This window comes from Propithecus coquereli, unplaced genomic scaffold, assembly GCF_000956105.1.
Source record: "Propithecus coquereli isolate 6110/MARCELLA unplaced genomic scaffold, Pcoq_1.0 Scaffold158, whole genome shotgun sequence".
NCBI lineage: Eukaryota > Metazoa > Chordata > Mammalia > Primates > Indriidae > Propithecus > Propithecus coquereli.
The window spans coordinates 1,213,369-1,239,501 of record NW_012140302.1 but is presented as its reverse complement, the minus strand read 5'-3'; the positions used below and the strand labels follow the sequence as shown (position 1 = coordinate 1,239,501).

The window sequence follows — 26,133 nt, the reverse complement described above, 5'->3', positions numbered from 1 at the left end:
ATTTGGTGCTGAGATAGAGATAATGATCTTATCTTAAAGAAGGAAAACAAAACAACCCTGTGACACAGTGAAGTTAACTCACCCAAAATCACAGCAAGGCAAATGGCTGAGGAATATTCAAGGATCTAGCTCTCCCAAATGTGTGCCCTTTCCACAATATGATGAAGAGAGGCCAGGATGACTTCTAAACTGACATTAGCCAAGGTTCTAGAAAAATTAAATAGCCTCCCCAAACTCAACCTAAGGATTCTACACCTCTGAACACAAAGAAACAGGAAAAAAAAATTCTTAGGAAAAAAGATCAGCAATTTTGCATTATCTTTTGAGGAATAGGAGGGGGAATAGGATTCTGGGACAGAGATTAGAAAATCTGAGGACTGAGTTCCCTGATTCCCAACAGCACCTTTAGCAAGAACCTGATTGTCCTCGGGGACCTTAGTTCCCAGAAGATCCTAGAGAAAGTCAACACGAGGGTATATAAAAAGCTTCACAACAGGAAGATGCCAATACCCAACCAGTTGCCTACTCACTACCTGTCCAGGCAGTGCTAGGGCACAGATTATATAATCTAACATTCTGGCATGAAGGAAGCAGCTCTATACAAGTGAAGAAAGAATGGTTGGGGGTGTGGATAGACAATAAGGCAGCAGGGGTTAATTGTTCTAGTTTTCCTTTAGAGTTCAAATGTGTGTGGTTTCAAAACAAAAATCCAGAAAGAAACATGAGATTAATGCATTTATTCCAGGTAATTAACACATTAAAAATAAAGTTAAACTTGTCCAAACCAACTCATAAATTCTTTAATCTTTTTAACAAAATGTACAACCCAAAACATCACACTGTGGGGGAAATAACTTGGGAAAGGAGGAGGTAGAGGAAAGGATACATATGGGTTTGTGGAGCAGGGAATGAGTCCAATCCCAAGGCAAGTTTCAGATCTTCTACCTCTTCAGAACAGAAATAGCTGCTAAACAATTTAATACAATTTAATACAAAGTGTTACTGGATCACAATACAATGAACAAAGGCCATTTCAAAAATATAAGTGATCCCCAAAAGTGTATCTGCTCCCGGCACTGAGCCATGAATAAGCCTTACCGATCTGTTGTCTTCCAAAAGTGAGCCTGCCAGGTTTTCTTCCATGTTTACTAAGGCCATTTCCAAACAGGTCTGTGGGTTAGCAGGACCATCTCAAAGACAATAGAGTAAGGGAAGTACAGGAGTTGACATGCCAATAAGGGAAGTAACCAGTAAACAAAAATACTACTAATGGTGCATTTCAAACAATGTTAAGGCATCCAAATGAAAGCCTAAAAGATGAACAATTCTTCCTCCAAGTTTTCCATTTCAGCAAGCTTTCTGGTGTTTCTCCCAGAGATCCATCAGCTGCCCAGGAAATTGGGTAGGAATACAACACAACAACTGGAGAAGTCAGCTCTCTGTCTTCCCTCCTCCCCCACATTCCAGAAATGGCAGAGTCAAAGCCAAAATACAATCAAAGCACACTATGCGGTGAGCCAGATAGACATTTGATTTTAATGACAAAGTAGGAGAAAATAAATTGGCCAAAAAACAAATTAACAGAAAATACTTTTTTACAGATATGTATAGAAGTTATGACTGATTTGTCTGGTATTTTAAAGGGAAAGAAAAAAAAGGAGATAAATTTTTTAGCTTCCACAAACATTTACTGTGAGATGCTGACTGCATCTCTTGGTGTAGGTTCCAGATGAGATAGCAAACTAGTCCTGGATCTCTTCCGAGCATCTGATTTCTAGAAGCCAATTTGATTCATCCGCAAGTAGCTCTGGGTATTTATTCTTGGCTGTGAACACTGAATTCTCTGTGGTCCTGGATGGCATCAACTGTAGCTTCTTGTTCAAGCATTTCCTGAAGGACCATATTGCCTCCAACTGCCTGCTCCCTTGGAGGGGACTGTGAAGCCGGAGTTTTTACCAAATTCAAAGGGTTGCCATTGTCCTTATCTACTTGAGGAATTGCTACCTCTGTGATGGATGCATTCGGTATTTCTAGCTGTAGTGGGCCCATCTCCAGGGAACTACATGTAGAAGGGTCACCTGGCTCAGGGAGTAGAGAACACGGTTTCTCTTTCTGAACTCCAGAAGTCCGTGTTACAAAGTCAACAAGGTCTGGAAGGCAAGGAGATGGCCCAAGGCCTGCAGGATTAATTGTTTCTGATTCCAATCTGAGAGACTCTTGTTTCTCTAATTGGCGAGTTTCTTCTACTTCCTCAGGCATCATTCCTCCTGCTAACAGGTCAAGGGCCTGGTGTGTTCCCTCCAGGACCCCCAAGCCACGGTCAACATTTTCTATAGGAAATTCAGTTTTCAAAATGTTAGGAGAAGTGATGCTCACACTTAATGGATTAGGTGAGTTTTGTTCACTCTCTGTCTCAAAGTTAAGCACCAAAGTTTTGGGAGAATCTAATGGAAACCCAGAAAAAGATAGGATTGGTTCAAAGTCAGTGGGAGTGGAGGGATTACACCCTAGAGGTGATATAGAACTTTCTTCACATACTTTCTGAGACAAGGTAGTTGGGGATCTATGTGCTGGGTCTACCCGAGTATTGCGGAAATTAACACGCATATCCCCCAGATTCCCCAGCGTAGCAAGCTCATCTACCTTTAAGTCTGTAGCTTCAAAGTCTGCTAAGGCCTTGCTTTCTATTGTCACTGTTAATTCTGGATGGACATCTCGTAGCTCCAGAGCTTCCACTTCTGGTTTTTCCAGGCTCTCCTGGGTCTCTGGCTTCTTGTTCTCATTCCAAACAGCCAGCTCACAGATCTTTTGACTTTGAAAGTCTTTTGAAAATTTTTCTCTCTTGAGTTGGAGGCTCCTGTACCTAGAAGTTCTAGATGCTGATTCTGGGGCTGAATTTTCTAGCCACTCCTCACTACCAGCTGAAACTCCTTGCTCCTGTGTACTATCTGTTAAACACATAGCTGATCTGACTGGGGTTTGAAGATTCAATTCCAGGGCAGAAATTTTCCCAGGTATATCTTGTGGGTTCTGGAATAAAGACCTGGCTTTTGAAGGAAATGAGTCTATTTTTGCCTTTGTGGAAGAGAGAGCCTGTGCACTCAATTCAATCACTACTTTACTTGGAGTTTCACTTCCTGTCATCAATTTCTTGGACTGCTCAGCCTCTTTGTCAATCATTAGCAACTTAGGCTGTTCTAATTCTCCCTCCCACATGAACCTGTTCCCATGATTGAAATTAGAATCTTCTATGCTGTGAGGCCCAATGTTGGGCCCTGCTCCCTCTTCAACTATCCCCTCAGAGAGCTTTGCTACCCTTCCTTTTAGTTCAGTATTTGTCTCTACCTCACTTCCTCCACAATCCTCAGAATGGTGGAGCTCTTGGCTTTCTTTATTCTGGTTATCAGATTCTATGAGGTGAATTTCTACCAACTTCTGAGATTCCTTGGTATAGCAGTGTATATCTAAGAGCTGAGGGGCTGGTTCTACACCAGGTGGCCCCGGCTCTCCCAGGTCAAGCTCAGTTTTCTCCTCTGGAGATATATCCCTATTAGTGTCATTCTGGAAAGAACTAGAAGTCCACATGGCCAAAGTATCCGTCTTTGGGGTCAGAGTTTCATAACGCCTGCTTTGACACAACCTTGTCAGAGGCTGTAAGAAGCCATAGCTGCTCCCTCTGCTTTTTGGGTCTATGTGTTCTACAACTGACCATTTCCCTAAGGACACCAGAGTTTTTGCAATGGGCTTTTCAGAGTTGCTGACTACAATATCTTGAGACTTCTCTTGGGATGCACTATTGCTCAAAGTAGAAGTGGAAGAGGTGTCTGAACTTTCAGCTCTAGAGAGGTTGCTATTTTCCCCATTGGCCAACGGACTCCCACTCAGCTTAGTCTCAGGGGCCCCCTTTCCACCACTACTGTAGAATATGTCATACAGGTCCTTAGCATTGGCCGTGGCTAAGCATGAATTTCGCTTCTCCAATTTTTTGGCTTGTTCACTGAACACACTTGAGAGGGGTGGTGGAGGACGTACTAACACAGAGAACAGGGTCTGGTCCCGGTCACTCTCACTCACCCCAGGAGCTGTCTCATCAGAAGGAACGGCAGCTGGCTGTGTTGAGGCCATGATGGCTACAGGCAATACTGGGTTCAAAATGTTAGGACCCAGGAAGCCAGGGCTCAGAGTCTGAGATACAACTGGGTTTGATTTTACTGGAGCCAAGACAACATTTGTTTGCGCAGCAGACGGGGCAGCTGGATGAGGTATAGCTGGGGGTGGTGGAGGGGGTGGAGGTGGAGGTGGTGGAGGGGGTGGTAATATTTGCTCTGGTATATGGGATGGCTCATTCTTTTCAGCCAGCACCATTTTTTCCTCAGGAGACCCTTTTAGAATCACCTCTTCCCCTCCAAATGCTTTGGAGATGATGTCTGGAGGCAAGAGGAGATCAGCTGAAGACTCTTTAACCACTGGCAGAGGTTTAGCAGTGGTTCCAGAGGATTTGATGGACAGAAAGGTGTTAAGAGGAGCTGGTTTGCTCACTGTCGCTGAACCTGACTTGCGGAGTACTGTGGATGGAATAGGCAGGTTGGGTCGGATCTTAGTCTGTGTTGAAGTTGTCACAACAGGCATCCAAGGGCTGGTATGTGCAACAACGGTTTTCCCAGAGAGCTTGATTTTGATGGGCTTTGCCCTTCCAGCTTCAGTTTTGCCATCCTCTTTGTCCTTATTGCTTTCCATGATCTCTTCTTTAGGGATACTTGGGGCAACCACTGAACTTTTTTCCTCCTCTTTTTCTGGCTTTTTCCAGCTGAATTTCCCAAAAGAAGATGATGCTGGTGAATCCTTCTTTACCTCTTCTTTTAATTGGAGTTTGATGCTGGTGTTCCTTTTATTTTCAGCTTTTTCAAGGGAGTTCCTACCCTCAGAGAGTTGGTCTTCTAATTCCTCAGAGACTGTGTCATCATCCTTTACTTCTTTCATGACCTTTGCCTTTTTTTCTTTCTTCTCCTCCTTTGGTTTCTCAATAAGTTTGCGCTTTAGCTCACTCTGCCGTCGCCGTTCTGTCTCTAGGACCACAGCTAAGCCAGCTTGGCGGTCCAGATTCCGTCGCTCCTCATACAATGGGTTTTCGTCCACATATTTCTGGGAAGAGAAAACATAAAGGTTCAACAATTGGTCAAAATACTACAAAAGAGAAAATCTTGGACCTACCACTATTAGAATTCATTTAGCAGAAATCCCTAGCATAATCTTCCTCAAGGATATAGATGGTTCTACCGGTTCAGCATCTTTCACTAGGATTGAGGAGAACTTCCTAGTGGTTATTTGAAATTTGAAGTGTCAATGACTTTTTCTGGCTCTGAAGTTGTTTGATAAAGTCAAAAGGATTTACTACAGAAAGTTGGAAACTCCATAGGCTACTACAAAGACCAACCTTGTATTTCTCATTATGTTGGTGACCCTTCACATGTTGCTCCCCAGAAATTGGATCCCCCAAAAATTCCTCACAGAGCTGGCAGTAAAATCCAGTGATGGGAATCAGAAACTCAGAGCCTAGAAGAAGTAAAAAAAAAAAAAAAAAAAAAAAGGTCAAAAGAATAAGTTGTTTCCACCTACAATGACAGTAACCAAAGGAAATCCCATCACCCCTCTGCAGTAAAATGGTTATAGTGTAGAAGACCTCACCTACTTTGAAGTCAGAAGTAGCATTTAGGTGAATCCCAATGGCATAGGCTTCCCAACCTAAGGCTTGAACTCTAGACTTCTATTCCTTCTACCTCTTGGGAACACTAACTGGTTAATTCAGGAGTTTCCTGTGCCAGACTCATTCCTGTTGCTGATTCTCCTCAAACTCTAATTTGTACAAAGCATCTTAGGAGATTTAAAAAATTATACTCCCAAACAGCCCACTACCATTTATATAAGGATCTCTCATGTTGGTAATTAATTACTCAGGAACTCTATCTTCTATAGATCTAAAAGACATAGTAACAGCACTGGCTACCTGTGAAGGTAAGAACTTCAAAAGTGTAAAGACAAACTTTCTTCTTCTCAACTGTTTAAACGGAAATCGCCCCTTAATAACAATGACTCAAAATATTTTTATAGTTCTTAGTTGAAAAGGCAGTTAAATTACTGCATCTCTTAGTGTCCTTTTTTTTAACCTAGATTTCAAGTAAGAAAGATTTTGGTGCATAAACCAATGATAATGACAGTTCTGCTATATTTTAAGTGTCTATGTTTAATATCTGTTTTATTTTTAGCCATATGGGTAGAGATCATTGTCTTATAGATCTCTTTCTAGCTTCAGGACCCAGTATACTGTTTTGCACACAGAAGGCATTCTTATAGCTTGGGTAAAAGGAATGGCTTTCTCATGCTATGCTGCTTCCTAGCACCTTAGTTCAGGGACACCTCTTCCTTGGCTGAACATAAGGAAATCACAAAGGAGGCAGAGAGGAAACATACCTTTTGCTGGAACAGTTATCTTGTCAGTGCGCTTTACAGCATCTTGCTTGGCCTCACTGTGGGTCTTTGAAGCCCAAGGTCTGTTGTAGGGATCCAGTGTCTATTTGTAAGAGGCAGAGGCGCTCACACAACAGCACTAAAAACTCAATGACCCATTTTTCTCTCTTTTTTTCCCCCACACATAAGACCAGGGGACCAGAAGCCCCCAGTTGCCCACCCCCACCCCCTCTGCCAACTGTTTAAACGGAAATCACCTGTGGAAAAGGTAAACATATGTTAGAGCAAGTACTAGAAAAAGATAAAATGAAACAAAAAAATCAGGTACTCAAGGAATCAAAAGAGGCAGAAGCCTCACTTACACTTGTCATGGTGTTTAGTTACAGGCAGGTCCCCTGGACTGAGCCCTGGGGATGATGTCTCCTTTGTTGGTATTTCTTGGCTCTTCATATTGGGGCTCCTGCCCATATGAGAATATTTCATTTTCCAGCTTTGTAATGCAGATAGGGACATAGAGGTTTGAGGGAAGTGAGGGTGAGAGTGGAAATAACAGAGGGCAGGATACCTACCTGTGTGTGCTTCTTATTGTGCATATGGGTGAAGAAGTCAAACATGGTCCCACAGATGGTGTTGCAGTCTTTGCACCAGTGATTGCCAGCATCGTAATACTCATAAACAGCAGTGAGCTGATCAGATTGCTTAGTAGCTGGCTGGGGGCTTTCGGCAGGCTTGGGGCTCTTAGTACAAGACTTCTCATTGTTTAGCTTTGACTCCTAAAGGAGAAAAATCTGCACTTACAAGGAACTCAAGGCAATCTAGATCTGTCTTCTCTGAAAAAAAAGTAGCCATAATAATAGAAATATGGCTACATGACCATATTTCCAAACTCTAAAGCTGCACAAGCTGGAGGAAACTCCAAGAGAAACATGTCTCCAAGGCTCAGACTCCATAGTGCTATCACATTGTGGAGAGTAAATCATAATGGCAAATATAGTTACTTACATATCCTAAAATATCTCTAGAAGAATATCCAAGATTGTAGAAACACTGGCTTTCTCTGGAGAGGGGAAGTGAAGAAAAAAAGGTGGACAGGAGTCTTTCCACTGTATACCCTCTGGTAGATGTTCAATGTGTTACCTATGCAACTAAATACGTTAGTTAAATTTGATCATAATGGCAACTAGGGAGGGAAGAAAAACTAAAATGGAAAAGGTAACTTACAGGTTAAACAAAGCAAATACAGAAAACAGGTGACAGTGAATTCACTTATCACATGCATCCTGGTATGAAAAACTGGAAAGTAGGGTTGATGTTATATACAGATAAAGCAGACAGTCATCTATGTGGGATGACTTAAAAGAATCTGGCTAAAATATTCCTAACTGCCTAAAATGTCACTGTTAAGATTTAACACCTTTGTGTTAACGTGAATCCTCTTTTAAAACATATCAACTCCCTAACATTAAATTATCAATAATAAATACTTTAATATGAATTAATTTGTTACCAAGCTGGGAACAAGGCACTCAGGAAATGAGAATTTTGGTTACTGTTGGGGAGTAAGGCATAGAAAAAAGATAATTTTGCAACACAGAGGGTTAAGTATGATTGAGGTTCTATGGTAGACAAGATGAGGGAACTGGGCACCTGGAATATTAACTAGATGGGAGAAGAAGATAGGATAGAGAAGGGGAAACAATTAGGACTTCAAAGATACTCTTTCCCTAGCAGAGTCCTATTCAAGAGTCACTAAAAAGATCACACCCAACAGGTAGGGGATGGGAGAGTTCATATACTGCTGGTGGGAACATTAACTAGTACCATCTTCTGGAAGATAATCTAGGAACACATATTACATATCTCAAAATTTTGTATACCCTTTGACATAGCAATTCCACTCCTTGACATCTATCCTAAGAAAATTATTATGTAAAACAACAGGTGGTTTGAATGGTTAAATAAATTTTGTTATCCATACAACAAAAACAACAAAAATGAAGGTGGTTAAAATGATATTATACAAGTATGCTTACTGACATGGAAAGGTGTTCATGATATACTGAGAAAAGTAACAAAATACACTTGAATAATCAATAAAGATATGTACATAAAGGTAGAATGTTAAATGTCACTTTATCCAAAAGCTTCTCTAACCACTTGATACCCCTTACCCTGTTTTCCTTTTTTAGGTACTCATCATTACCTAACATGTACTTGTTTATTTATTGTCTGTCTTCTCCTATTCCATGAGAATATGAACCTTGTCTATATTGTTCCCTGCTATGCTTCCCGTATCTAGACTAGTACCTGATGCTTTCTTGGTGATCAATTAATATTTGTTAAATGAATTTATGGAGAGTGTTTGAAATGATATACACCGAAGTATTAATAATAGTTGTTTCTAGGTAGATGGAATTTTGCATTTTGCATATTTTTCTGAAATGAACAGGAGAAGAAAATGTCAAACCAAGTATGCATTGTAAAGAGAGACAAAGAAAGAAGAAACACCAAGGACAGGTAGTAAAGAAAGGTTGTAGAAACAACATTCCCTACTGCTGAGATGAAAACCAAAAGCATATCCATGGTTTGCTTCAGAGAACAGGAAGACTCACCCCAATCAAGATTAGAGATTATCATGGGGTGGGTGTATAAACAGAACCCCAATATGTAAGTTGACTACAAAGCACCAGAGCTTTTAAGCTCTTCTCCTATCAAAGGTGCTGGACTCAAGACCCAGGTATAAAAAGACTACAATCCTACCTGGTTAAAAAAGAGCACTCTCCTATGAAGACAAGGAGAAATTAGAGCTTGGGTGATAGACAATACAGAATACATCCTCTTCCCTATCCTTCAACATTACCTGAACATGCACTATAGGACAGACATACTGCATGCCATGGAAAACACAAAGATAAATAAGCTATACTCTTTTATCCTTTAGAAGCTCTCATTTAGTGGAGGAGACAGACATGAGAACAGTCTTTAAGTACAACAGAATGAAATAAATCTTACAAAGAAACAATATTGTATTATGTGAATGTTAAAGAAGGGTGGAATTCTGGGAATTCTTCATGGAGGAGGCAGTATTCAAGTTGGGCCTTCACAGCTGAGTGGGGTTGACAGAAAGATTATTGCAGGCTTAGAGGATTATTAATGCAAAATCAGAGAGGTATAATAGCATTTTGCACATCCGGAAAACTACAAGCTTTTGAGGTGGTAGGAGTGTAAGATATAGTGTAACGTTTCTTGAGTAGTACTTATTACTATGTGCCAGGCACTGAACTATGTACTGGGAACTATTAATATATTGGAGAATAAGAAAGATATGGCCCCTGATCTTTTGAACCTTAAAATCTAGGCCAGGCATGGTGGCTCATGTCTGTAATCCCAGCACTTTGGGAGGCCAAGGAAGAAGGATCACTTGAGGCCAAGAGTTTGGGACCAGCCTGAGCAACATAGTGAGACCCTGTTCCTACAAAAAACCAGAAAAATCAGCTGGGCATGATGGTGCGTTCCTATGGTCCCAGCTACTTGGGAGGCTGAGGTAGGAGAATCACTTGAGCCCAGCCCAGAAATTTTTAGATTACAGTGAGCTATGGTGACACCACTGCACCCTAGCCTGGGCAACAGAGTGAGACCCTGTCTCAAAAAAATAAAAAGAAATCTAACTGGGGGAACACATGTAATTACATAATTACAACTGTCATAATAAATGCTTAGAAGGAAAATTACAAGGGATCATGAAAGCGTATATCAGACAAATATAACAGTCTGGGGAACCAGAAAAAGAGTAAGGAAAGTCATTTAAACTGAGATCTGAAGGATGAATATGAGTTAGTTAGAAGAGAGGATAAGGAAAGAGTTGGGTTTGCATGGTAAAGAAAGGGAACAGAGGGGACGACACATTTAAGGAATGAAAAGGCTAATAATGAAACTACAGTGGACAAGGCAGAAAAAGAGACAAAATGAGGCTGAAGAGGTAGCGATAAGTATCAATATCGCTGGCTGCATGTGGCGAAAGGATTAAAAATGTAGCAATACAAACAAGAACTGATGTGGCTTGGACTTGGATGGCAATGGAGATGGTAAACTGGATAGAACTGAGATTTACTTTGGAGGGGGAGCTGACAGAATTTGTAATTGATTGGATGTGAAGCACTTAAGGAGAAACGAGCATTAAGAATGCTTTTTAGGGTTGGTCTGAGTGCAGTGCTGTTTACAACTAATTGATCACAACCAGTTACAGATTCCTTTGTTTGTTCTCCACTCCCACTGCTTCACTTGACCACCCTTAAAAAATAAATAACTAAATGAAAAAGAATGCTTTTTAGGTTATTGGCATGAAAACTGCTGGATCGTGGTACTATTCACTGAGAATGGGTAACATTAGAGGAAGAAAAAGTTGGAGGAAGGTTGAGCACAATCATTAATTTAGTTTAGGACAGGATGAATTTGAGATGCCTATGAGACAACGAAGTGGAAATGGTAAGTAAGCTGTTAAGACACTCACAAGATGCATTTTAGCTAGAATATAAACTGAAGTTATCACATGGTCTTTTAGAATAGAATAGGATAAAATGGCGTAGGGAGAAAGAGAATTCTGGAGAACTGGGCTAGGATTGAGCCCTGAGAGACTCAAATGTTTAAAGATCATGTACCAGAGGCTAGACAGCAAAGGAGACTACGGAGCAAGAGCTAGTGTACTAAGAGGAAAGAAGTGTGACAGAAACCAAGGGAAGAAAGCGTTTGTAGGAGAAAGTAGTTCTCTGCATCAAATGCTGCTAACTGAATTTTATCCATTGGCTTTAGCAACATGGTGGTGACCTAAACATGAACTTGGTTGCTAAACACAAAGCCCCAAATGGGTATATATACAAGTCGTGAGAAGATTAGAAGCCAGACTGGAGTGGGTTAACATACTGACTGCCACACTAGAAAAAAAATTTTTTCCTTGGGGCCACAATGTTTTATTACAAAAACAGAATAAAAACTTTGAAAACAAAACAATCCTTTCTAATTTAATGAAAAATTTGTTATTTTTTTATCATTTTCTGTGTGTGAGTTATATGCAACTTGAAAAATAGTTCACACAGCTCCCAAGGTAAAGAGACGTGTGAGTTACATATGCTTCATGAGGCCCCGGGCTCAAAACTAGTGTGAGTTAAATACAACTCACATGGCAGTTAATGTGTTAAGGAGTAAATGCTAGAACAAGAACATGGAAGGCCTTGAATACCGAGGATTTTGGTTTCTACTTTGTGAGCAACAAGGAACTGCTGAAAGTCTGAAGAAGAGTACCATGATCAGATCTATACTTTAAGAAAATTACTAACAAGAGTAAGAACAAGTTGGAAAACTAAGCAAGAAAATGGTTAGAAAGCTTCTATAGGAGTCCATGGGGAGAAAGACATAAGATAATAGAAATGGAAAATTTGAGTTGTTACCTTGTTGTTGGAGGAGGAATTTGAGGACGATGACACTTTTTCTGGGCTCTTAGATTTTTCTGTTTTCCCAGCCTTCTCTGTAAGCTCTTTACTGTCATTTGAAGACTTCTGGGATTTATCAAAGATGTTAATTCCCAAGATCTGAGCCACTTTGTCCAATTCAGATTGCTTCTTTTCTGCCTCTTCTGCCTCTTGTCGTAGCTCTGCAATGTCCTTCATAATGTTATCCTGAAGCCGACTCACCTCCACCAGGAGTGGGTCTTTGTGGCCATCCTTCTCCCTTCGTTTCTTGCGCAGCATTTCCCCTGAGTAGTCAAATGTTGTCAAAAAGAAACACAGGGAAAATAAGTTAAGATGAGTCATTTTTCATTTATAAGTAGTAATCTATCAGGGCTTATGGTTATAAAATTTTTTCTCACCAAAGTTTCTAAGAGCAAGTAAGACTCTCCTTTTACATGGGCTGGTGTAGGTGAAGCTTCTATGAAGGTAAAGGATGAGCGATTACATTATCTTTTGCGTAAGGGTTATCAGCTTAGGATCTATGGACAGGCTTCAGGGACTCCATGAACTTCTATAATAGTAAATACAAGTTTGTGTGTGTCCCTCAAAAAAGTAAATTCATGCTATAACTATAAATCCAGCAGCTATCTTCTTTTCAGAGAGCCAAACAATTATTCAGAGGATAAAAAACATTTAAAGTCACATATTTGACTTTATCTGATTTAAGGGCACTTTAACGATTTCTTCATTGAGTTTTAGGTTTTGCCTCAGGCTCACCCAATGTTACCTTCCATTCTAAACTGCAGGTCCTCATTTTAATTATCACAGGATAAATAACTAAATTTCTCATCTATAAACAGTTGAAATCCGGCCGGGCACGGTGGCTCACGCCTGTAATCCTAGCACTCTGGGAGGCCAAGGCGGGAGGATTGCTTGAACTCATGAGTTCAAGACCCGCCTGAGCAAGAGCGAGACCCTGTCTGTACTAAAAATAGAAAGAAATTAGCCAAACAACTAAAAATAGAAAAAAAAAATTAGCTGGGCATGGTGGCGCATGCCTGTAGTCCCAGCTACCCCGGAGGCTGAGGCAGATGAATCGCTTGAGACCAGGAGTTTGAGGTTGCTGTGAGCTAGGCTGACACCACGGCACTCTAGCCCGGGCATGGAGTGAGACGCTGTCTCAAAAAAAAAAAAAAAAAACAAAACCAACAGTTGAAATCCATACATTTTAACTAAATTTCTCATCCTTAAACTGTCCAAACCTAGATAGAAGCAATTATATCTTCTCCTACTCTCTGGTTCTTTCATACTATCACCAAGCTGCAGTATTTAGAAGCCTTGTCAGGTACTTTCCTCACTGTGTACATGAATTCCTAAAAGCATAGAGGTAGAGATGGAATAAAAAGTGAGGCATAATGAAATATCTTTTTGTGCCAAAAAGTAAAGAAATACTAAAAAGGCCGGGCGCGGTGGCTCACGCCTATAATCCTAGCTCTCTGGGAGGCCGAGGCGGGCGGATTGTTTGAGCTCAGGAGTTTGAAACCAGCCTGAGCAAGAGCGAGACCCCATCTCTACTAAAAAGAGAAAGAAATTAATCAGACAACTAAAAATATAGAGAAAAAAAATTAGCCGGGCATGGTGGCGCATGCCTGTAGTCCCAGCTACCCCGGAGGCTGAGGCAGATGAATCGCTTGAGCCCATGAGTTTGAGGTTGCTGTGAGCTAGGCTGATGCCACGGCACTCACTCTAGCCCAGGCAAGAGTGAGACTCTGTCTCAAAAAAAAAAAAAAGAAATACTAAAAAAAAATTATGGGGAAATATCAAAAGGACACAGGAGCCAACTAAAGGGGCTCCTATGGAACAATTTGAGCATGAAATAAACAATGATAATAAAAAATTATAACTTATTGAATGAGGAATCCATGAATTCACACTGATATAAATGAATAAACAAATGGGAGTAGGGGTTGGGAAGTTCCTCCTTACCACAGAAAGCCAACATTAGTAAAAGGAATGACGAAATTAAAAAATCACTATTCAATAATCATCATATTAACTGATTCAGGCAAGGATCACCAATGAATGCTAAAACTAGTGGGTGGAAGCTTGAGGAAAATTGAATATTACACAGCCTCAAACTATCCCCCCTATAAGATACTTACTAATTAAAAAGGATAAAATAATAAGTTTATAGTAGAGAAACCTGGCAGATACCATCTTAACAAAATGATTAAAGTTAACATCACCAGTAATGGGACAAATCAACATATGATATGAAGTAGTCAGTGTCACTTCTATGATATTCCTGCCAAAAATGAATAGTGTGAATTCAATCATAAGGAAACATAAGACAAACCAAAATTAAGGGACACTACAAAATACGTGACCTCCCCACTTCTAGAATGTCAATGCTGTGAAATAAAAAGACTCAGGAACTGTTACAGATTAGAGAAGACTAAAAGAACGTGACAACTGAATGTGATGAATTATCTTATACTTTCATTTGGTATAAAGAGCACTGTTGGGAAAACTGGTAAAATAGGAATAATATTGTAGACTGGATAATAGTAATACTTTTAATTTCCTAATGTTGATAAATATATTACAGTTATGAATGTAGATTCTTTGTTGTTAGGAAAAATACACCCTTAAGAATTCAGCAGTGGCCGGGCGCGGTGGCTCATGCCTGTAATTCCTAGCACTCTGGGAGGCCGAGGCGGGCGGATTGTTTCAGCTCAGGAGTTCGAGACCAGCCTGAGCAAGAGCAAGACCCTGTCTCTACTAAAATTAGAAAGAAATTAATCGGACAACTAAAAATATGTAGAAAAAATTAGCCGAGCATGCTGGCACATGCCTGTAGTCCCAGCTACTCAAGGGGGTTGAGGCAGAAGGATCGCTTGAGCCCAGGAGTTTGAGGTTGCTGTGAGCTAGGCTGATGCCATGGCACTCTAGCCCAAGCAAAAGAGTGAGACTCTGTCTCAAGAAAAAAAAAAAAAGAATTCAGGAGTAAAAGAGCATCATATCTACAACTTTAAATCTAAAGGAGTTCAGGAAAAATTATACACACACATGCATGACTGAGAGAGAGAAATAAAAGGATAAAGCAAATGTAGTAAAATGTTAGTAATCTGGGAGAAGAGTACCTGAGAATTCTTTGCACTATTATTGCAACTTTTCCGTAAGTCTAATATGTCAAAAAATTTTTTAAAAAGTAAGGCTTCAGGTCACTGAACCTGTCTGAGAGTACCAAAACCTCTCCGTTTGGGTCTCCTATTACGACAAAAAGGCAGTCATGCAAAGGAGATGTCTGGTACCTTGTTGTTTATGAAGCCGCTCCAATTCGGTCCTGAGATAGTACATCTTCTTCTGACGGGCTTCCCGGTCACTCTTTAGTTTTTCCCTCTCTTCAATAACCTGCAAAGTACAAAATGGCAAGATCCTTTATCCTCCAGCATTCTTCCTTTTCTATTTCTCTCTTCCAAAAACCTTTGTGCTAGACATTATCTTAATGTAGGGCTCCAAATACCTGCACACAGCAGCTCTGACTTTATAGTCAAAGTGATATTTCATTCCCATCTAAGTCCCAGAATAGAATCATCTTTTATTTTTCTTTTCAGAATTACACTGCTCAGAAAGTACTGTTTTTATGTAGGAAGCACCTAAGGTCACTAACAGCAACTATTAGACAGTGGTTCTGAGCCCCAAAGGGAACCATAGAGAAGGGAACTAATATGTGTTATAGGTGAGGCACAGTATTAGTTACATTTTATATTTCATGTTATTTAATCCTACAACCTTTTCCCTATTTTACAGTAGGAAAACTGAAGTTGTACATGATTCAGTAACTTATCCAAAGTTCTATCTACTCTTACCCAGTAATAGCAGATTTAAAATCCAGGTATATCTGTCCTAAAGCTCATGACCTTTCAACTATATTACTATCATCTAATGGAAAGAAGCAAATTTGGCTTGTCTATAATAGGCCAATGTACAATAACAGGTCTATGTATTATCAGCCCTGACTTGGGTGTGCTAGGCTCTTAAAGGGAAAGTAAAGAGAAAGTCCTCAATCTCCAAATACTGTCTCTGAGGTCTTAAGTTTTATCTCTATTGAACCTATTCCCTTTTTCTCCAAAAGACTTCAATAAAACTAAAGACAAGTTCACAGAAACTGAATACAACAGAAAATTAAGAGGAAGTATTTTTTATCTTCCCAAGGATTGGCTAAATTTTTTTTAACTGGGAAAAAATAAGATTGTTCCTCCAATTTCCTTTCCTTTTTTTTCTCCTCAGGTCTTAATTTTTTTATAAGCTAATCAAATTTATACACATTACATTTTTATGTTCCTAAAGTGACTTATTATCTATTAAAGACCTTTAAAATTAACAGTGTATATTAATTTTTCATTCAAAATTCTTCTATCCTGTATTCCTCATGCCTATATGATTTTCACTTACTGCTCTAAATTACCAGAAATAATTAGGGAAGCCACTGCTCCCTTCCCACAGCCTGGAAACCCAAGGAACCTTAATACAAAAATTGCTTTTTAAAAAGCGCCATAAAAATATGTTATTATCATTCCTGGCCTCTAAGATAAAGCAGAACAAGCAAAATTGACTTCCTGATTTGCTTTACTTATCAAGCAACAAGTAATTATTTGCTTTTAACTCCCATAATCATTACAGGGAAAATGATCTAGAACTCACTGGGATGAAATAGGTTTACTGATTCTCTTTCACCCAATCCAATTTTGGTTCCTCACTCCATGAGGACGTCATATTGAAGACCTGAAGCCTCCTAACTCCTACCCAGTGTTTTAAGACAATATGGATAGAGAAATAAATTGAAAAAAAATTCTAGCTATCACAGTAGGACCTAGGGCCAGACTTTTGTTTAGTCCTACAGACAAAACACGTGAGAAGAACACAAGAGCTATATACATTTCTTTGGGTGATGACAGCAGCCTCCAAAGGACTTAAAATGAAAGGGCCTTACAAATTTCCAGCCCCTCCTAAAAGGCAAATACAAATTTATGGTAAAGTAGACAACTCAGGCACAAGATATGCAAAGCTAACACTCACCTTCTGCTTCTGGGAAGCACGGTTCTTCTCATCAGAGATTTTCTCTGGATTATATCTTATGAGTGATGGGATGGACACCTGGACAGGCACTTGGGCTGCAGGAATTGAGCCTAGCACTGGCTCCTCCTGCTTGGGCTCATCAGGAGTCACAGTAGGGATCACACGGAGATTAGGACGGCTGCGAGTAGCTTGTTTGGTTACTGGCATTATCCTGTGTGGTTCTGGTAAAGAGTGGTTTGACGATTGAGAGGTGGGGTACATGGGCCATCTTGAGGCTGCGTATGCCATGTAGTGCCTGTAGGCATCAAAGGAGGCAGGTGGAATGGCAGGTCCCTGGTAGTTTGGAGGTATCCGAGCTGCAGCAAACTGAGAGGCCCTTGGCATATGAAACTGAGATAAAGAGGCAGAATGTGGAAGTCTAATTGGGGCAGATGGGGCTGATGGCAACATGCACCTGACCGCAACAGATGACTGAAACCCACTGCCGACCACCTCTGGTCCTGAAATATGACCCATTGGATGGTCAGACTTTAGGAACGGGGGGCTGTTTTTTGTGAGTAGGTAAGGATCCACAGGGGAGGCTGGGTGTGGATGGGACACCTCTGGGGAGAGAGTATTGCTATGGTGTGCATCCCTGATCTCCAGTCTGTGGGGATCTGAGGAGCGCCGATCAGCTGAGAAATGGCGGTCAACTGAGGAACAGCGGTCAGCTGAAAAATGCCGGTCAACTGAGGAACAGCGGTCAGCTGAGGAGCGTGATGATGGCTTCTTGCCATGAAGTCGTTCCTGGGTGCGCGCAGCCAGTTTACTAATCTCTGCTACTCCAATATCCAGCCCTATGGTCTTGAGCAAGTCATGAATCTTGGCATATTCAGGATTGGTCTCTTCTAGCTTTACGGCTGGAGCTGAAGAGGGCAGGGAGCTTGCGTTTTGCCTCATAACTTCACTTTCAGAGCCCCCATGGGGCTTTGGTAGGGATTCTGCCTTTGAGTCCTCTTCTTCATCCCCATAGAGAAATTTCTCCTCATCCTCAATGTCAGGGAAGCTACGTCGCCTTTTTTCCTGTGTACTGGTAGAATCAGCCAACATGCTCAGAATGCGGGAAAAACCACTGCCATCCTGGCTAGCTTTCTCATGGGGCAGTAAGAAGTCTGTGTTTCTCTCAGGTCCCTCAGCCTTCTTATCCAATTTCTCCTTGCGGCACAGAAAACCTTCAAATTTTTCTCTGAGAGGACTATTATCTTTGGGCATTCCAGGGAGGGGACCCCACTGGTAGAGGTTGCCCTGAGGTTCCTTCAGGGAAGTCTCTACCATAGTCCCCTTGTTTTCAATCTCTGAGGCAAAGGCAGCAATAGCACCACTTAGTGGAAGAGATGGGTGTCCAGAGTAGAGGGGGTGATCCTGGCTAGAGCTGGTACTGCTGGAAAAACTCTCGAGCTGCAAAGACAAAAACAACTGATTTAGCCCCTATGCAGAATCTCAGAACCCTAGTAATTGAGATAAATATTAATATTTAAATACTCTGTTCTTCCTCACTTAATAGGGGAGATATAAGTACGGATAAAAGGGAGGTAAAGTATCCTCAGCTAGGTTTAAGATATGGGTCCTCGTCTCTCTAGATGTCTCTGCTATAGCAAGGAGAAATAGGAAAAGAGGTAGATTAAATGAAATCCTCACCTTTGCCAATTTGTTATAGACTTTATCAAAGAATCTGAATTCCAAAGGATTTTAAAGATCCCCTAGCTTGTTTGTTTTCTCTCTATGGATCCCCAAAGAAAAACACACACAAAAGTGGAGCTGCTTTGGCTGAAGTGAGGATAGGAAACTCTGGAACCCTAACTGATCAGCCTTGCCTTGCTTCTCTACCTGTCCTTAGGCACTTCCTCAGAAGACTTTAGCTCTTGAGAGAACAGCTAAAAACTAGTGGTCTTGCCTAACCATACTTTCACAGGTGAGGGAAAAAATATCAAGGCCCAGAATAGTGAGGTGACTTGTCTAAAAATCACACAGCAAGTTGGTGGCAGAGGTGAGTCTAAAATCAGAATCACCTGATTTCTTATCCAGTGTCCTACAACTCACACATTTTGTCTGCTCTCTAAAGAGAGATAAGGAAATTGAGATCACCTCCTCCTCCCCTTGCCCTTCAAGCTTCCTTTCCAAGAAACCCATATTCAAAGATTCCTACAGGGCTGTCCAATTTAAGGAAAAAACTTACAACAGTTCCTCTCCGAAACATCTGTTTAGAAAGCCTATATTATACGGCAATAGAAATTCTCTACTGATGCATAATGAGGCCTACAGTTTCATTTGGAGAGTCCTAGAAAGTATAGCTCATAGGCATAACAATGTTGGTCCAGCATATATTACAAACATACCATTAGGGACATAGCCCCCAGGGAAGTAACCAGGCTTTAAGATAGTAGAGGGACTAACAAGAGACCCTAGAAGATATGCAGCAGAAACCTGCATAGAAGGCTCCATGTCCACCTCAATCCGCTTCTTCAGAATGGACTTCTTGGGCATCACAGACACTTCCTCAGGCCGATGCAAAGAATATCCTGGCTCCGATGCTGTTAGGACACCTGATAATCCAGGGATGGAACAACTAGTGCCACCACCATCAACTTCCACCAGCTCCTGACTCAAGCTCCTACTTCGTTCCTCCTCTTCCTCTCGCTTTCGCCTGGCAAGATCCAGCTCTCGAAACTCAGGGTCTAGAAACCTAGGGCTTGGGCTTTGTCTACGCTGTCGATAGTTGCGAGTCCCTGATGTAAAACTTGGATGATCCCCTCCCACGCTGTGCATCTTCTCTGTATCATCATAACGGACTCTTTTGGCTTCCCGACTCCTCTCCTCAGAGCGTATAGAGTAGGAGCCTTTGAGTTTTTCTCTATTTCGTTCTGTTCCCCGCAACAGCTCGTCATGACAACTGATATGGGGACTATAATCAGATCGATGCACGAAAGTTTCTCTTGTTCGGTAGTCCTCATCAAGTTGTCCCACGAAGGGACTGAGAGGCTCCTCCTCCTGGGAAATGTATCTCTCAAGACCCCGAGAGCATTGGGAGCTTCGAGTGAAGACAGAGTCATCAGTCAGATCATCCCTGAAGAAAGAGACAAGCATCACTGAATATAATGGACTTGAAAAGAGCAAAAGTAGACAAAGCTAAGAGACCGACATTTGGCAAAGGGGCTGTACAGTGCTTGGGACAAAAGATTATAATCATGAAGTCCAAAAACAGACCTATGTACAGTATGTAGAACATTTCCTCTTCCTTTCCCCAGAGGTGCAAGCAGCTTCAGCCTCTAACCAACGGGTGATATTACCAATATATCTATTAATAGACCCCTTAAGCTAATTTCTTTGACTAGACTTTGGGGATGCAGAGTATCATGCAGGTTACACAACTCCACCTTAGCTAAATTCTAGCTCTTTGCTGGTAAAAGTGTGGTATGGACCAGCAGCATTAGCATTACCTGGGAACGTTTTAGAAAATACAGATTCTTAGGCTCCATCCCAGGCCTACTGAACCAGAATCTGTATTGTAACAAGATCTCCAGGTTTGTGTTTGCACTTAAAGTTTGGGAAACATCAGTCCAGATCAGTGGTTTTTAAGCTGTGTTCCACAGAGACTCTAGAGTTCTTAGGAGCTGTTAAAAGGAAGGAGGTGTTGGAAAGGCAGAGCTGGCAGCACTCTGGCCCTTCTACCTCATTTAAATCACACTAGCCCCAACCTTGTATCTGTATAATATTTCATCTGGGAAAAAAGGTGTTTCACTGTGGGGAAAATATTTTTTAACAACTGATCTATCTAATTAGCACAATTTTTTCATGCATTTTAGAAGGTTCTTCAATGCTTTGTCTTGCTGGCTCACATATTAAAACCACAAAACTCCCTCACACAGACTGTTTTGTCACCCTCTTTCCTTCCTTGCCTGGTTATCAACAAGCACTCTGCTAATCCTGGGCCCAGGAAAGAGTAAGTGATGGTTTACTTCACCATATAGTTTTATTTCATAGAAATAACAAAGGTCTTGGATCTTCATGGCATGAAGGGAAAAACACAGGATGGGACATCCGTCTTTTTAGCTCAGAGCTCTACACCACACACAATAGTCCAAATCTTTTGGGGCACTATGGCCACAGAGCTTCTATAGTAGATAGTATTTTAGCAATGGAGTGACTCAACTCATAAACATTCCTCACTGGAAATAGGTGTTGTTTTCAGCTAATATATAGAGTAGAATTTTCTACTCTAGTTATGTTTGATTTCAGAAATCATCCTTGGTTTATTCCTATTCCTTCCTATTTCATACTACATTGAAATCTTAAAATTCTCCAGATTCTTGGGGAGTAGATGGGTAATATGCATCTGGATTCTCATAGGTGGGAAGATTCTGATTTAAATCATAGACAGAAATAAAGATCCTCTAGCACTTTAAGTATGTAATTTTAAAATAATCTAAATGAAAAATAAAAGTGCTTACATGTCACTCACATTCCAAAGTGAATTACCATCTAGAGGATGGTAATTATTGGTGTTTTCTAGAGTTTCTAGTAGCTACTTTTGTTTTCTGTGTTTCTAGAAATAACTTTTCCTTGTTTTTTAATAGTTGCCTTCCTATCTCTGGGACTACATTAGCAGAACATCAAAAAGTTGCCTTTTCTTATTTACCAGCCCTGTCTCTGCTCAGTTGTATACCTGGACAACAGCTATAAATAAAGTGATGAAAGGCTATCAAGGATAAACTTTATCACATCCTCTATACCAAGAATGCCACATGTGGGAATCCAGATTCCTGTTACCAATCTCTTCCCCAAGAATATGGGGAATTTTAAGATTTCAATGTAGTATGAAATAGGAAGGAATGGGAATAAACCAAGGATGATTTCTGAAATCAAACATAACTGGAGTAAAAAATTCTACTCTGTAGGTTAGCTGAAAATAACACCTATTTCCAGTGAGGAATGTTCATGAGTTGAGTCTCTCCATTGGTAAAACATTATCTACCAAAGTCTCTGATCATATTAGTGTAGGGGAAAAAAAAAAAAGGGCTCCATGGGTAGTGGCAAGTTCATCTACATTCCTATGTTCAGCTCCCTGCTAGAACCATCACATATCACCATCAAATGGCATACTAGCCCAAGATCTAACCCAGAACTAAATATTAAGAAGTTAGAAATAATAAAATGGCTCTCAGAAAGGCTAACTTGAAATCTCCAGCAAAAGGAGGCATAGAACAATGAAAGAAGGCATAAAAACATCAAAAAAAAAAGTTATCATGTAAATATAGGCAAAAATCAGGTTGCTTATTAGATGTTCATGTTCTCCTTCCCCTAGACTCCCAAAGGATGAGAGAGAGAACTGGCTGCAGTAAGAACGAGCCCTAAAAAGGGCCTCATCTCCTATAGCCTGCAATAGTCCAGTGATGGATACTCTCTGAAAGCCTTGGTTAAGTCCAACTATTTTCTAAAATAAGGTCTATTTAAAAAATTGCTGAATGTGGGTGATGGCTACATGGGAGTTCTCGCTGCTTTTCTGTGTTTACAAATTTCCATTAAACAAGATAAAAAATATATATATCCACATAAAAGCTTATACACAAATGTTCAGAGCAGCATTATTCATAATACCAAAAAAGTGAAAATAACCCAAATGTTATCCATTCACTCACTGTTGAATGGACAAAACGAAATGTGGTATATCCAAACAATGAAATGTTATCAGCAATAAAAAAAGAATGCTACAAACATGGATGAACCTTAAAAACATTATGCTAACTAAAAGAAGCCAGTCACAAAGGACCATATAGTATACGATTCTATTTTAATGAAATGTCCAAAATAGGCAAATCTATAGAAAGTAGATTAACGACTACCTATGGCTAGGGATAGGATGGAGGGAGTAATGGCTAAAAGGTACATGGCTTCTTTCTGGAGTAATAAAATTGTTCTAAAATTGATTGTAGGGTAGAGGCACAACTCTGTGAATATACGGAAAGTCACTGAACCGTATACTTTCAATGGGTGAATTGTATACGAACTGTATTTCAATAAAGCTATTAAAAAATGTGTATGGGCTGGACACAGTGGCTCACATCTGTAATCCCAGCACTTTGGGAGGCTGAGGCAGGAGGGTCACTTGAGCCCAGAAGTTTGAAGCTGCAGTGAGCTATGATCATGCCACTGCACTCCAGCCTGAGCAACAGAGTGAGACCTTGTCTCTAAAAAAACATACATATATAATTTTTTTAAAAAAGTCCTTCAGAGCCCAAACTCTCCATTCTTCTCCTTTGATGAATCCCCAAAATGCCCATAGAAAAGCGTTTGTTTTTGTCTAGTCCCTAAAGCAAATGAGAAGGGGAAAAAAACTCCTACTCCTTCAATCTATGTCAGTTAGGGCACGGAGAAGGAATTAGGAGATAAGAATTCCATGAGTAGAACACTTAATGTGCAAAGTACTTTGACGAACAGGACGAACAGACCTCACATCCACAAGTCTTTAAAAGCTAAGTGTCTCAGTATTTTTCACACAACCTGTTCAAGTTCTCCTTTCAGAATAAGTTACAGTTCTACATACAGGGCTGCTAAGGTGAGGATACTAACAACCCTAGGACCTTGGCTGTCACCCAAGCCTGATATAAAACTTAACAGACTCAATAAAGGAAAAGAAAGAATAGTAGGGTCTCAGGAAAAAAAAATAAAACATTTACATACAAAGGATGTAAATGGCTTATTTCACTGGCTGAAGACTAGACTCACTGTGAGAAGTCATCCTGAGTATGCCAATGGTCCTGTGGATTGGTTTTAGTGCACAGTAATTATCCACACAAACCATACTGAATAAGAGGAAAGGAACACAAATGTATAAGGATCAAAAGTATAAACAATGACCTTGCACCTCCATTTAGAACCTTTGTCTCACTTTTCCTAAAGTATACTTGTCTCTCTGAAATACACAACTCTAGAAGATTACTGTCCCAAACTCCCTAAAATTTTAATTTTTATAATTTAAAAATACAATTGGTTATCTAAAGCACATACGCACAACAAAGTTTATGCGAAGGGGAGGTGACATTCTAGGTCTAACAAGAGGAAATGCTGAAGTTAACTCAAAACCTCAGCAAGGAAGGAAGACAATCATCCCACACACCACCTACCCAGACTGCCTACTCAATCATCTCCCAAAATAGAAATAGCCGGAAAGGCAAGAGCTGTTGCCTCAATTAAGTGATACAGTCACATACATTGAAGCTCTATCTTCAGAAATTTCAGTGTTATATGACCTAAGATTGTCCTGCCTTGTTACACTGCCTCCACAGCCACTGGAGCTTTGAAGTATGTATTACCAATGGCAGCACTGGTCCTCAGACTTCCTGCCCAGCTGTCCCCCACCTGCCTGGCTACGCTCTATGCACCACTGCACAGACAGTCATTACACTGATTTACTGCTACTGCTAATCATTTATGAAAACTCCCAATGTGCTGGGCAGAGACCTAACAGTCTCAACTCTGAGAAAGTACTTTCCTGCATTCCCATCCTTACCTTTTTACTTTTGTGAGGTGAAAAACACCCAATATGATTATTTACATCCTATATATAGTTCAGTTCCTAGTACCTAAGGTCTATATTCAGCGCTCTGTGGGGTGTAGTTGCCCTTCCTCAGCACTTAATGGTCATAAAGTAATAACATTTTTAAAGATCTCCAACCTTCTATCAATACTTTATATACTTAATATACATACATATATTAGAATTGAATTTATTTTAACACTTTCTGAATCTATATTTCAGCCTGGACAAGCTAAAAAAAATACAATTAAAAAAAGATTTCCTACTTTGTCCAGAACTTACCTTTGAAGAAGGGACCCCCTCAAAATTTCAGTATTTTAGAATCCACTCCATCTCAACTGTTTTTGATTTGGGGGACTCTGATTATGTCTTCTCTGTCTCTTCTTTGTAGTCAGACTAGGAAAATCTTTTTGTTTTTTCTTTTACACAATTCATTTAGCAAGAGTCTACATCAATAAACTCTTCCCACTCAGAAAGCCTTTTTCCAATGTCATACTTTATACTGGAAACACGGACACATGGATACAGGGAATAACTTTAGTGCTGGTATCATCCTTCAAATACATCATTCAGAAAACAGCAACATTTTTGCCTTCAAGTACGAGTATAGTGCACCCTGCCTTAGCTAAAACCTACCTGTCCATGTCCTCCAGATTATCCACTGGTGATCCCAGTCGATCGCTAAGCCGTCGCCGTTCTGGTGTGGTAACACAAAAGTGATCATTGCCAACAGTGATCCTTAAGCTCTGTTCCAAAGAAGAGTCAGAACGCAGACCAGGAGAGTGTCTCTATAAAAGATAACATGGTTAGTCAATACAGCCAAAACATCCCTATCCCCAAAACATTCTCCTTCCTAGTCACGACGCTGACGCTATGGTCCAACAAGGTGAGAAATAGTTATGGTAAGATATTACTCCAAAAGTAAAGAGCTTTTAAAAAATTATCATTTTCTTAGAGGAAAAAAAAGCCCATACTGCTAATTCTCCCAAAGAGTGACCTCTCATTCTTATTGGACATGGGAACAGAGAAGCCAATAAAGTCCCTGATCTCAGAACCTATACATTTTAAGTGGAGGCAAGCCAAAAATAGGTTTAAGAAAAGTACTTCTGATAGCCATAAATGCTGTACAGTCATTAAAACATGATACCATGACAGAGAGTGGGGAAAAGGAGTTACTGCAGATAGGATGGTTAGAAAAGTCTCTTCTGGCCAGGCGCGGTGGCTCACGCCTGTAATCCTAGCTCTCCGGGAGGCCGAGGTGGGCAGATTGTTTGAGCTCAGGAGTTCGAAACCAGCCCGAGTAAGAGCGAGACCCCGTCTCTACTAAAAATAGAAAGAAATTAATTGGACAACTAAAAATATATAGAAAAAACTAGCCGGGCATGGTGGCGCATGCCTGTAGTCCCAGCTACTCGGGAGGCTGAGGCAGGAGGATCGCTTGAGCCCAGGAGTTTGAGGTTGCTGTGAGCTAGGATGACGCCATGGCACTCTAGCCCGGGCAACACAGTGAGACTCTGTCTAAAAAAAAAAAAAAAGAAAAGTCTCTTCTGAGGTGAAAAGCTGAGGCCT

The 26,133-nt window shown here is 40.5% G+C and overlaps 1 protein-coding gene across 1 annotated transcript in view; it reads right to left on the bottom strand.

Moving 5' to 3' along the window:
• Window positions 1–25,346, bottom strand: part of ZNF318 (zinc finger protein 318) — a 28,842-nt gene extending 3,496 nt beyond the window's left edge. The window contains exons 1-9 of the mRNA XM_012640791.1: window positions 25,201–25,346; window positions 19,455–20,094; window positions 16,992–18,428; window positions 15,224–15,323; window positions 11,910–12,214; window positions 7,035–7,238; window positions 6,469–6,568; window positions 5,435–5,553; window positions 2,644–5,142 (exon numbers count right to left, since the gene is read on the bottom strand). Coding sequence (XP_012496245.1) covers window positions 2,644–5,142; window positions 5,435–5,553; window positions 6,469–6,568; window positions 7,035–7,238; window positions 11,910–12,214; window positions 15,224–15,323; window positions 16,992–18,428; window positions 19,455–20,094; window positions 25,201–25,208 — 5,412 coding nt within the window. The 5' untranslated portion in view covers window positions 25,209–25,346. The remainder of the gene's footprint in view (window positions 1–2,643; window positions 5,143–5,434; window positions 5,554–6,468; window positions 6,569–7,034; window positions 7,239–11,909; window positions 12,215–15,223; window positions 15,324–16,991; window positions 18,429–19,454; window positions 20,095–25,200) is intronic.
• Between the last annotated feature and the right edge of the window lie 787 nt (window positions 25,347–26,133).